This window comes from Panulirus ornatus, chromosome 10 (assembly GCF_036320965.1).
Source record: "Panulirus ornatus isolate Po-2019 chromosome 10, ASM3632096v1, whole genome shotgun sequence".
NCBI classification, from domain to species: Eukaryota; Metazoa; Arthropoda; class Malacostraca; order Decapoda; family Palinuridae; genus Panulirus; species Panulirus ornatus.
The window spans coordinates 31,536,435-31,549,433 of NC_092233.1; the positions used below are offsets into that span (position 1 = coordinate 31,536,435).

The 12,999-nt window shown below is 43.2% G+C and overlaps 2 protein-coding genes across 11 annotated transcripts in view; one reads left to right on the top strand and one right to left on the bottom strand.

Annotated features, from left to right (window-relative positions):
* The window catches only part of galene (potassium two pore domain channel subfamily K member galene), a 477,630-nt gene that overhangs the window by 212,265 nt on the left and 252,366 nt on the right, over positions 1-12,999 (top strand). For all 8 annotated transcript variants that reach the window (XM_071665737.1, XM_071665736.1, XM_071665738.1 and 5 more), the window contains exons 2-3: positions 2,664-3,038; positions 3,724-3,937. In XM_071665737.1, the coding sequence (XP_071521838.1) occupies positions 2,847-3,038; positions 3,724-3,937 (406 nt within the window). In that variant the 5' untranslated portion in view covers positions 2,664-2,846. The remainder of the gene's footprint in view (positions 1-2,663; positions 3,039-3,723; positions 3,938-12,999) is intronic.
* The window catches only part of LOC139750879 (superoxide dismutase [Cu-Zn]-like), a 60,669-nt gene continuing 58,329 nt past the window's right edge, over positions 10,660-12,999 (bottom strand). For all 3 annotated transcript variants that reach the window (XM_071665741.1, XM_071665744.1, XM_071665743.1), the window contains exon 5: positions 10,660-11,776. In XM_071665741.1, coding sequence (XP_071521842.1) covers positions 11,237-11,776 — 540 coding nt within the window. In that variant the 3' untranslated portion in view covers positions 10,660-11,236. The remainder of the gene's footprint in view (positions 11,777-12,999) is intronic.

Consider the following 12,999-nt stretch of genomic DNA (forward strand, 5'->3'; position numbering starts at 1 on the left):
GTGTCACCCATACTCGAGGAAGCCTCATGAGTCATCCACTCGTGTCGTAAAGCACCTCGGAGTTACCATTTGTCGTCACCTGAGATGGGGGTAAACTGATGTGGTTTAGGTAGCGCGTGTAGCCACCAGGGCTGGAGGCCAGCGTACATCATGATGACAAGACTGGCAGAGTTGTCCCGGTCCTCCGCTGCTGGCTACGGCTTCATTCCCTCGCCTGCCTCCCTCTGTCTCACACTTCTCACCTCCTGATGAAGACATCTGACGTGCACCTCGTCCTTTATTATGGTTCACAGTCCCCCTGGCCTCCCTCCCTCCTTCCGTCTCTGTGGTTCTTAACTTTACCAGAGGCAGCCACCTTGAGAACAGTATGTGAGCTGGGTCCGTTACGCGAAGAATATGTGAAAGTATATTGAGTACACATACTTGCTCTACCTACTTTACACGCACGTACGCATAGACACAAACACTTGCATAAATACACACACACACACACACACACACACACACACACACACACATTGCATTGAGAGACTTCCCTACTCTCTCTCTCTCTCTCTCTCTCTCTCTCTCTCTCTCTCTCTCTCTCTCTCTCTCTCTCTCTCTCTCTCTCTCTCTCTCTCTCTCTCTCTCTATATATATATATATATATATATGTATATATTATCCCTGGGGACATGGGAGAAAGAATACTTCCCACGTATTCCCTGCGTGTCGTAGAAGGCGACTAAAAGGGGAGGGAGCGGGTGGCTGGAAATCCTCCCTTCTCTTTTTTTTTTAATTTTCCAAAAGAGGGAACAGAGTAGGGGGCCAGGTGAGGATATTCCCTCATAGGCCCAGTTCTCTGTTCTTAATGCTACCTCGCTAACGCGGGAAATGGCGAATAGTATGAAAGAAAGAAAAAAAAAAAAAAAAAAAATATATATATATATATATATATATATATATATTCATTATTTCAGACCTATTCGCAGTTTCCCGCGCTAGCGAGGTAGCGTTAATAACAGACAACTGAGCCTTAGAGGTAATATCCTCACTTGGCCCCCTTCTCTGTTCCCTCTTTTGGAAATTTTGAAACAGGAGGGGAGGGTTTCCAGCCCCCCGCTCCCTTCCCTTTTAGTCGCCTTCTACGACACGCAGGGAATACGTGGGAAGTATTCTTTTTTTTTTTTTTTTTTCTTTTAATTTTCCAAAAGAAGGAACAGAGGGAGCCAGGTGAGGATATTCCAAAAAAGGTCCAGTCCTCTGTTCTTAACGCTACCTCGCTATCGCGGGAAATGGCGAATAGTATGAAAAAAAAAAAATATATATATATATATATATATATATATATATATATATATATATATATATATATATATATATATATATATCGGGGCCTGAACATACATGAGGGTGAGAGGCATGCAGTAGAGTGAATTGGAGCGATGTGGTATACCGGGATCGACGTGTTACCAGTGGACTGAACCAGGGCATGTGAAGCGTCTGGGGTAAACGCTGGAAAGGTTTGTGGGGCCTGGATGTGGAAAGGGAGCTGTGGTCTCGGTGCATTACACATGACAGATAGTGACTGACTGTGAACGAAAGGGGCCCTTTTTGTCTGTATTCCTGGCGCTACCTCGTTGAAGCAGGGGATAAACTATGCTGTTTTCTTGTGGGAAGGGGTAGCTACAGGAATAGATGAAGGCAAGGAAGTATGAATATGTATATGTGTATGTATGTAATGTCTGCGTATGTGTTATGTGATATATGTTTATGTTGATATGTATATGCGCATATGTGGGCGTTTATGTACGTATATGTGTATATGAGTGGATGGGCCATTCTTCGTCTGTTTCCTGGCGCTACCTCGCTGATGCAGTAGACAATTCTATGTAATAGAAATGATAATTATAATGATGATATATATATATATATATATATATATATATATATATATATATATATATATATATATATATATATATATATATATATATATATCCCTGGGGATAGGGAGAAAGAATACTTCCCACGTATTCCCTGCGTATCGTAGAAGGCGACTAAAAGGGGAGGGAGCGGGGGGCTGGAAATCCTCCCTTCTTGTTTTTTTTTTTTTTTAATTTTGCAAAAGAAGGAACAGAGAAGGGGGTCAGGTGAGGATATTCCCTCAGAGGCCCAGTCCTCTGTTCTTAACGCTACCTCGCTAATGCGGGAAATGGCGAATAGTTTGAAAGAAATATATATATATATATATATATATATATATATATATATATATATATATATATATATATATATATATAAACCGTTTATACACACACACAAAGACGCAGAGCGAAATTTTACGTGAGATGTGCGTACGTACGTGCGTTGTATACTATGTAGAAGCCATAAGCACTGCAGCCTTGGTTACATGAGTTCGCCTCTTTCTTCGTATTAATTCGCTCTGGAGTTTCATGTTTATTATGCAAACATTAGACGACCAGATATCTGGTAATCAAGTTGTTTTAAGATTAAGGTTGGTAAAATTTCACCTTTGCCTCTCTCACAGCCTAGTTTACATTGGCCCGTTGAAATAGTGATGTGTGTTTGAAAGACGTATGTTTTCCGGTGTAAATATTAGGAGGGTGTGAGGAGTAATGTACTCGGGGTCGGTTTTTTGCAATACACTTTTTTCCTTGTAGTGAGTGAAGTGATGAGGCTTCGGAAAATGAGCTGGAGAGATAAAACCGTAACTTTGTAAGGCATCATAATGACACGTAACTGGCAGACAAGAATAGTAAGGTGAGAGAAACCACAATAAGAGGTGAACCGAGGACAAAAGACGATCGCGCTGTGGTCACCGTTAGAGACAGGCGCCGTCCAAGATGAGGGAGGAGGGCGGTCAGTGCGGCAACTGTGGCTACTACCTCAAGAATATCATCAAGTTCCTGATCAGCCACATTGGCCTGGTGTCCCTAGTGATCGGCTACACCATCGTGGGAGCCTTCACCTTCAAGCGCCTGGAGGCCCACCACGAGCTGGAGGTCAAGAAGAACATGTCCTTCGTCAGGCTGAAGGTGAGGACCCCATCCCTCGATCATTGGCTGCATGACTCATGAACAATACTGGCGATATGTATTATTAAGAGAAATGTTGTAAGAACAAGGTTGTTGGCTCTTATGTACAGAACACTACTAGTCTTATTACTGACAGAAAACCACAGAGTCCATTTACAATGTTCTGTGATGGAATTTAGGTTGTATTAAGATAATTAGTTAGGTTAGGCTAGGTTAGATCATGGAAAATGGGCCTTCCTTCACGATATGACAACAGATAATTATTTTAGGATATCATTATTTTGGAACATTGATATATTTCTAGCATTTTATTATCTTACAGGAGAATAGCGTACACAGTGTCAGGCACAAGTAATGTTCTTGTTACGTCAAGTGAAGCCATGGTCTTGTCTCAGTATTTTGGCCAGGAATGATGGCCCAGGTATTTTACGATCCCAGTTATTTTCTCAGAGAATTAAACATGTCAGTATTTCAGGCAGGACTAATGTAACTTATTCCGTGGAAGGTTCATGTCCATATACCTAACCCCCTCCCTGAGCACGACCTTACGATCCTTGGGTACGACGACTTGGCTCTGGAGCTGGTCGTGCCATGATGAGATTCATGGGTCGTACAGTCATGCTTGAGGGTCGTACCACCAGAGGTTAAGCTACATTCATTTGTCCTCCGCCGCCGCCCCCTCCAGGTGACGGACGACCTGTGGGGCATCACGGACCGTATGCCCGTCCTTAACAAGACCAAGTGGGCGCACTCGGTCCGTGAGAGGCTCATGGACTTCGAGAACTCCCTCATTCGCTCCATCAAAAACGACGGCTGGGACGGTGAGGAGAGCACGGCGACGCAGCAGTGGACCTTCGCCGGGGCGCTCTTCTACTCCATCATCCTTATCACCACCATCGGTAAGTACTGACCACTCTACCTACCATCGGTAAGTACTGACCACTCTACCTACCATCGGTAAGTACTGACCACTCTACCTACCATCGATAAGTACTGACCACTCTCCCTACCATCTGTAAGTACTGACCACTCTACCTACCATCGGTAAGTACTGACCACTCTGCCTACCATCTGTAAGTACTGACCACTCTACCTACTATCGGTAAGTACTGACCACTATACCTGCCATCTGTAAGTACTGACCACTCTACCTACCATCTGTAAGTACTGACCACTCTACCTACCATCGGTAAGTACTAATCACTATATGTATACCATCGTTAAGTACTTGCTAGTATATGTATTCGTACCATCGGCAAGTACTCGCTAATACGTGTATTCCTGCCATCTGGAAGTAATTGCTAGTATATGTATTTTCACCGCTAGAAAGTACGTGCTAGTACATGTATTCCTACCATGGGGAAGTACTTCCACGGAGTGGAAGTGCTTGTACCGGCATCACCACCATTTTTACGAAAGTAAACACAATTACCTTCATAACTAGCAGTATCGTCTTGTAAGTGTGGACTAGTAATGAGGTAGTACCTTCATAACTAGCAGTATCGTCTTGTAAGTGTGGACTAGTAATGAGTTAGTACCTTCATAACTAGCAGTATCGTCTTGTAAGTGTGGACTAGTAATGAGGTCGTACCTTCATAACTAGCAGTATCGTCTTGTAAGTGTGGACTAGTAATGAGGTAGTACCTTCATAACTAGCAGTATCGTCTTGTGAGTGTGGACTAGTAATGAGGTAGTACCTTCATAACTAGCAGTATCGTCTTGTGAGTGTGGACTAGTAATGAGGTAGTACCTTCATAACTAGCAGTATCGTCTTGTAAGTGTGGACTAGTAATGAGGTCGTACCTTCATAACTAGCAGTATCGTCTTGTAAGTGTGGACTAGTAATGAGGTAGTACCTTCATAACTAGCAGTATCGTCTTGTGAGTGTGGACTAGTAATGAGGTAGTACCTTCATAACTAGCAGTATCGTCTTGTAAGTGTGGATTAGTAATGAGGTAGTACCTTCATAACTAGCAGTATCGTCTTGTAAGTGTGGACTAGTAATGAGGTAGTACCTTCATAACTAGCAGTATCGTCTTGTAAGTGTGGACTAGTAATGAGGTAGTACCTTCATAACTAGCAGTATCGTCTTGTGAGTGTGGACTAGTAATGAGGTAGTACCTTCATAACTAGCAGTATCGTCTTGTAAGTGTGGACTAGTAGTGAGGTAGTACCTTCATAACTACCAGTATCGTCTTGTAAGTGTGGACTAGTAATGAGGTAGTACCTTCATAACTAGCAGTATCGTCTTGTAAGTGTGGATTAGTAATGAGGTAGTACCTTCATAACTAGCAGTATCGTCTTGTAAGTGTTGACTAGTAATGAGGTAGTACCTTCATAACTAGCAGTATCGTCTTGTAAGTGTGGACTAGTAATGAGGTAGTACCTTCATAACTAGCAGTATCGTCTTATAAGTGTTGACTAGTAATGAGGTAGTACCTTCATAACTAGCAGTATCGTCTTGTAAGTGTGGACTAGTAGTGAGGTCGGGGCCTGATTTACTGTGCTGCATAAGGACAACAATCCGCTCCGTTTCCCTTATTCTTCAGTCTACTGGGTTCGAATCCATGATAAGCCAGTCTACTGGGTTCGAATCCATGATAAGCCAATCTACTGGGTTCGAATCCATGATAAGCCACGGGGACGTTGCCTGCAGGTGCAGTAGTGACACTCCTCTGCTGAACAACATTACCTGATCCTCCTCAACGCTACTGAACACACTGAGTCAGCCGTCGTCACGACCCAACGTTATCACATTGTTTCTCCACAAAGCAGCACTTGTCAGCGATTCCTTGATCGACCGACGTTACCATCACAAATGTTATTACCACTAGCAGAGTGGCATGATGTTACTGCTGGCAGAGTGGCATGACGTGACCGCTGGTAGTGGCATGACGTGACCGCTGGCAGAGTGGCATGACGTTACCACTGGCAGAGTGGCATGACATGACCGCTGGCAGAGTGGCATGACGTGACCCTCACAGATGATCAGTGTTGCTATAGTTATGAGCAGCTTAATGCTAGGATAAGTCGGTAACGTCGACATTGCCAATATGTAGTACCATGACGTCGACATTGCCAATATGTAGTACCATGACGTCGACACTGTCAATATGTAGTACCATGACGTCGACACTGTCAATATGTAGTACCATGATGGCGACACTGTCAATATGTAGTACCATGATGGCGACACTGTCAATATGTAGTACCATGATGGCGACACTGTCAATATGTAGTACCATGATGGCGACACTGTCAATATGTAGTACCATGATGGCGACACTGTCAATATGTAGTACCATGATGGCGACACTGTCAATATGTAGTACCATGATGGCGACACTGTCAATATGTAGTGCCATGATGGCGACACTGTCAATATGTAGTACCATGATGGCGACACTGTCAATATGTAGTACCATGATGGCGACACTGTCAATATGTAGTACCATGATGGCGACACTGTCAATATGTAGTACCATGATGGCGACACTGTCAATATGTAGTACCATGATGGCGACACTGTCAATATGTAGTACCATGATGGCGACACTGTCAATATGTAGTGCCATGATGGCGACACTGTCAATATGTAGTACCATGATGGCGACACTGTCAGTAAGTAGTGTTGTTCTGGAGGAACGACCCTCGTGTGTTATGGCGTGGCCTGTGACCTGCTTGTGGTGAAGGAGAGGAAAGGTCAGGTGGTCATAGCAGAGAGTTATCCTGCTGTGCTCACAGGTGGCGCGCGACCTCCTGCTGAATGTTTGTGTTAGATCGTGCGAACGCAGTTGGTCCAGCGCGGGTCTTTGCCTGTTGATGGCCCGGTCCCTGAATTACTTACACGAAAGTCGCGGTCCGCCTTGTTCAAGGTCATCAGAACGCAGCTAGAACAGGGGCTTGCTAACACTGGAACCTCTGGTGTCCAGGTCATAATGCTGTTGTGCCAGGTCATAATGCTGTTGTGCCGGGTCATAATGTTCTTGTGCCAGGTCATAATGTTCTTGTCCAGGTCATAATGCTGTTGTGCAGGTCATTATGCTGTTGTCCAGGTCGTAATGCTGTTGTCCAGGTCATAATGCTGTTGTGCAGGTCATAATGCTGTTGTCCAGGTCATAATGCTGTTGTGCAGGTCATAATGCTGTTGTCCAGGTCATAATGCTGTTGTGCAGGTCATAATGCTGTTGTCCAGGTCATAATGCTGTTGTGCAGGTCATAACGCTGTTGTCCAGGTCAGAATGCTGTTGTGCAGGTCATAACGCTGTTGGCCAGGTCATAATACTGTTGTGCAGGTCATAACGCTGTTGTCCAGGTCATAATGCTGTTGTGCAGGTCATAATGCTGTTGTGCCAGGTCATAATGCTGTTGTGCAGGTCATAACGCTGTTGTCCAGGTCATAATGCTGTTGTGCAGGTCATAATGCTGTTGTGCCAGGTCATAATGCTGTTGTGCCGGGTCATGATGTTCTTGTGCCAGGTCATAATGTTCTTGTCCAGGTCATAATGCTGTTGTGCAGGTCATTATGCTGTTGTCCAGGTCATAATGCTGTTGTCCAGGTCATAATGCTGTTGTCCAGGTCATAATGCTGTTGTGCAGTTCATGATGCTGTTGTCCAGGTCATAATGCGAACATTGACTTTCTACTACATGTTCACTCGACCCCGTCCGGTTGGATCTTGGACCAACTCCGTTGCTTCTTTAGTGAGGCACAGTGGAGGAAACCCTCGCTCCTGCTGGAGAGGTTACTTGTGCAAAACATTACCGAGACCGCCTGTGGTTGTGGCGGGCGGTGGTTGTAAACATCGATGCCACATGTCCTGGGTGGTAGGCCATGATGCTTCTGTTTTGGTGATCTCACATTTAAGAATGATTGGTTCGAGACTTGCCGTGGTTCGCAGGGTTGTGTATGCAGCAGCAACTGATGTACTGAGTTAAGACTCGCTTGATACCCAGTGTTTCGAATCGGATGTAGAATTCATACATGGATACGTGTTGACATGGAGAAATGGTGTATGGGCGTAATTTCAGACCAATAAAGAATTGCACATAGGGACAGTTTCCCCAAGAAATGACGTCATATTCTGCAGTTTCGGACAAATAATGCGGTATCTGGCAACTACCTCCACCTCTCGCGTCCCCAGGTCTTGTTTGTATTTGCAGAGCTTCTCTTAATTAAAAGCAATTCTTAAGTCCATTATTTTAAGTTTTCTTCGACTTATAGACATGACTGCATTTGGCTGTCCACCAATAAATGTTAAATAACTTACTTCCATTAGTGAATCAAGATGGATGTGCTAGCAGATGCTCCCGCTTGTAATGCCACATTACCGAAACTTTAATAACCCCACAGTTACAGACAGACAGATTGCCCCGATCATCTCCCATGCTTCCCAGAACACTAGCAAAATGTTATGCTACTCTGGAAAGAAATAGGCAGAGAAGCCACATTGCTACGATTAATTAAGTGGGTCAGCTGTAATTGCTAAACAAAGCAATACACTGGTTCATAGTTTCCTAAATCACCAAGCAACATATTTGCTATTCATAATATGTTGTATTGTTTTTGTTATGCAACGTCATGATGTGCGTAAATTACTAACTTTTCTAATATGACGGCAGCTACTAATTGCTGGGACACGCCATACTCTTTCCCCCATCCTTCCTCAACTCCACCCCCTCCCACCCAAAGCGATCTTGAGAACTGTTGAAATACTCTGTAACCAGTGTTGAAGCTCATCTGGAAAACGATTTTGTCCGTATTCCACCCAGCTCCCTCCCTCCCATACCAGCCAAACTTTGCTCCAGCTGTCTTGATTGCGTTTCGTCCACTTTCTTCGTCTATGGTAATTGATTCACTATTATTATCATTATTATTATTATTATTATTATTATTATTATTATTATTATTATTATTATCATTATCATTGATTATCATTATTCTCACGCTAGGCATTAGATTAAAGCAAACAAAATTAACAAAAAATACGGCACAACTAATATTTAGTGTAGCCTCCTCTCTGAGTTTACCGATTCGGTTTGGCAACGATGCCACCAGATTTTCACAAACATTTGCCTATGTTAAGTTAGGCCGTATGTCAAAGGCGTGCCGTAATAGGTTTTCCCAATATTTCAGTCTTTAAAATGCGAACTGTTTTGCTTGGTGATCAAGACTATATTCTTCACTCGAACAATAACGTTTATATATTTAGTATGATTTCGATTAATTGTCCTTCACTTGATAAAAGAAATCCGTCTAGCGGCGTAACATGCCAGATATCGCCACCGCGAAATTCACTGGCTTTTGTGACTACTTGGGCAACTGTACAGTTTTAAGACTTGATACTTACGTGAATGATGCCACAATACTGCACGACCAACAGATGAATTATTTGTACAATGGATCTTGTGGATTTCAACATGACCACCCCAACTCCCATTGTGTTGTAAAAGAATATATTTTCTCTGATGCCAGGCTGCTAAGTATAGCATTTACTCTCAAAATATAAAAAGATATACAAGATGCATTATAACAGTCTGAAAACTCTGTACTGTATACTTTGTTTTGCGTCCACAAGGAACATGTATCAAGGAAAACAGGACTACCAGTGTGAGGAAATCACCCCGTCCCTCCACCCCTGCCTGGCTACGTTCCTGGTTACGGTCAAACATTTTTTCCTCTTCCTTTTTTTTCACCACTCAAAAAAGGCATTTCCTTTTTGTTGTTTTTATAAAAGTTGCTTGTCCGTCAGAAATATAAGTATTACTTAGGATCTCGTAAACTGTCTCACAGTAATTGTTTGAATCCGATTTTGTCATGCGTTCGTAAAGATGTCATTGGATGTTACCATAACGGGTCTCTGCCCACCACGATGGCTAGGGTTAAAGACGATCATGAGAAGTCATGCAAGCATACACTTCGTTAAGCAAGCATACACTTCGTCAGGCAAGCATACACTTCGTTAAGCAAGCATACACTTCGTCAGGCAAGCATACACTTCGTTAAGCAAGCATACATTTCGTCAGGCAAGCATACACTTCGTTAAGCAAGCATACACTTCGTCAGGCAAGCATACACTTCGTTAAGCAAGCATACACTTCGTCAGGCAAGCATACACTTCGTTAAGCAAGCATACATTTCGTCAGGCAAGCATACACTTCGTTAAGCAAGCATACACTTCGTCAGGCAAGCATACACTTCGTTAAGCAAGCATACACTTCGTCAGGCAAGCATACACTTCGTTAAGCAAGCATACATTTCGTCAGGCAAGCATACACTTCGTTAAGCAAGCATACACTTCGTCAGGCAAGCATACACTTCGTTAAGCAAGCATACACTTCGTCAGGCAAGCATACACTTCGTTAAGCAAGCATACACTTCGTCAGGCAAGCATACACTTCGTTAAGCAAGCATACACTTCGTCAGGCAAGCATACACTTCGTTAAGCAAGCATATACTTCGTCAGGCAAGCATACACTTCGTCAGGCAAGCATACACTTCGTCAGGCAAGCATACACTTCGTTAAGCAAGCATACACTTCGTCAGGCAAGCATACACTTTGAAAAAGAATTAAAATATACGAACTTTATTCTAAAATTATTGAGGATAAAATATGTTCCAATCATTAGGAAAAATGTATTAGACTTAATTAACGTTATATTAAGATACATTTGAAACAAAAAGTTTTAATCAGGTTTCTATTTTTACCTATTTTCTGTAACTAATATTTATGTGACCACTAAGTCTGCATCACCTGGAGACTGATCATCAGGTAACAACACAACCTGGTGGTTGAAGGTCAGACATCATCAGCTTACAACCTGGTGGGTGAAGGTCAGACATCATCAGCTCACAACCTGGTGGGTGAAGGTCAGACATCATCAGCTCACAACCTGGTGGGTGAAGGTCAGACATCATCAGCTCACAACCTGGTGGGTGAAGGTCAGACATCATCAGCTCACAACCTGGTGGGTGAAGGTCAGACATCATCAGCTCACAACCTGGTGGGTGAAGGTCAGACATCATCAGCTCACAACCTGGTGGGTGAAGGTCAGACATCATCAGCACACAACCTGGTGGGTGAAGGTCAGACATCATCAGCACACAACCTGGTGGAGGGAGCTCAGACATCAAGCATATCCTGAGTGGGAAGGGCGGGACGGCACCCGTATTTGTGAGGCAGGCTGGAGTTGTGGCCTTCATTGCTGCTGGTAACCTGATTGTGGCAGTTGATAGCTTGAGTGTGGCAGCTGGTAGCCTGGTTGTGGCAGCTGATGGACTGGTTGTGGCAGCTGATGGACTGGTTGTGGCACCTGGTAGCCTTGTTGTGGCACCTGTTGGACCGGTTGTGGCAGCTGGTGGACTGGTTGTGGCACCTGGTAGCCTTGTTGTGGCACCTGTTGGACTGGTTGTGGCACCTGTTGGACCGGTTGTGGCACCTGTTGAACTGGTCGTGGCGGCACATGGAACACCTGCTGTCTGGTAAGATGAATGATGCCACAGCCAGAGCGCCCACCAGCGTTGCCAGTCTTGAGACTGTCCTCGTTGCCACCACGTCCCAGGTCGTCGGCGCCGGCGTGGATGACGATGGCTAGGCCACTGATGTAGGCCGGGGAGGTGGGATCGAGCGAGATGACCGCGTCTCGGATGAAGACGTTCGCCACGCCATCATACCCGGCCACGATGTTGCCCAGGTCGCCCACGTGACGCTCCTTGTCAGAGGGCGCGCCGTGCTTCCGCTGTGGGCCAGACGATACATGATGATACACAACGCTTAGAAAACCAGGACCTGCCTACCTGGGTGGTGCTCCACCCGAGCCTTATCCTTCCAGGAATACCATCAGACACTCACACTACTGCTGACTATACCCCATATGTTGACTGCACACACTGATGTTCACTACACACTTATCATATCTGATGTTTACTACACACTTATCATATCTGATGTTTACTACACACACATATCTGATGTTTACTACACACACATATCTGATGTTTACTACACACACATATCTGATGTTTACTACACACACATATCTGATGTTTACTACACACACATATCTGATGTTTATTACACACACATGTCTGATGTTTACTACACACACATATCTGATGTTTATTACACACACATGTCTGATGTTTACTACACACACATATCTGATGTTTATTACACACACATGTCTGATGTTTACTACACACACATATCTGATGTTTACTACACACACTTATCATAGCTGTAATCTTTACTACACACACTTATTATACCTTAATGTTTACTACACACTTATCATACCTATATTGTTTACTTCAGACTTATCATACCTCTAATGTTTACTACACACTTATCATACGTCTAATCTTGACTACACACTTATCATACCTCTAATGTTTACTCAAACTTATCATACCTCGTAATATTTACTCACTTATCATCCCTCTTAAGTTTACTCACACACTTACCATGCATCTATTGTTTACTTACTTATAATACCTCTTATGTTTACTCACACTCTTATTGTGACTCTAATGTTTACTACAAATTTACCATTCCTCTTATGTTTACTACACACTCATCATACCTGTAATGTTTACTGCTTACACGTATCATACCTATAATCTTTACTGCACGTTTATCATACCTCTAATGTTTACTACACACTTATTATAACTAATGTTTACTACACACTTATCAAACCTATAATCTTTACTACACATTTATCATACCTCTAATGTTTACTTCACACTTATCATACCTATAATCTTTAGTGCACACACTTATAATACCTCTTGTGTTTACTCACACACTTATCATACCTCGTAATATTTACTTAATCATCCATCTTATGTTTACTTGCACTTATCATACCTCTAACGTTTACTACACACTTATCATACCCATAATCTTTGCTACATACACTTATACCTCTTATGTTTACAAACTTATCATACATCTTATTGT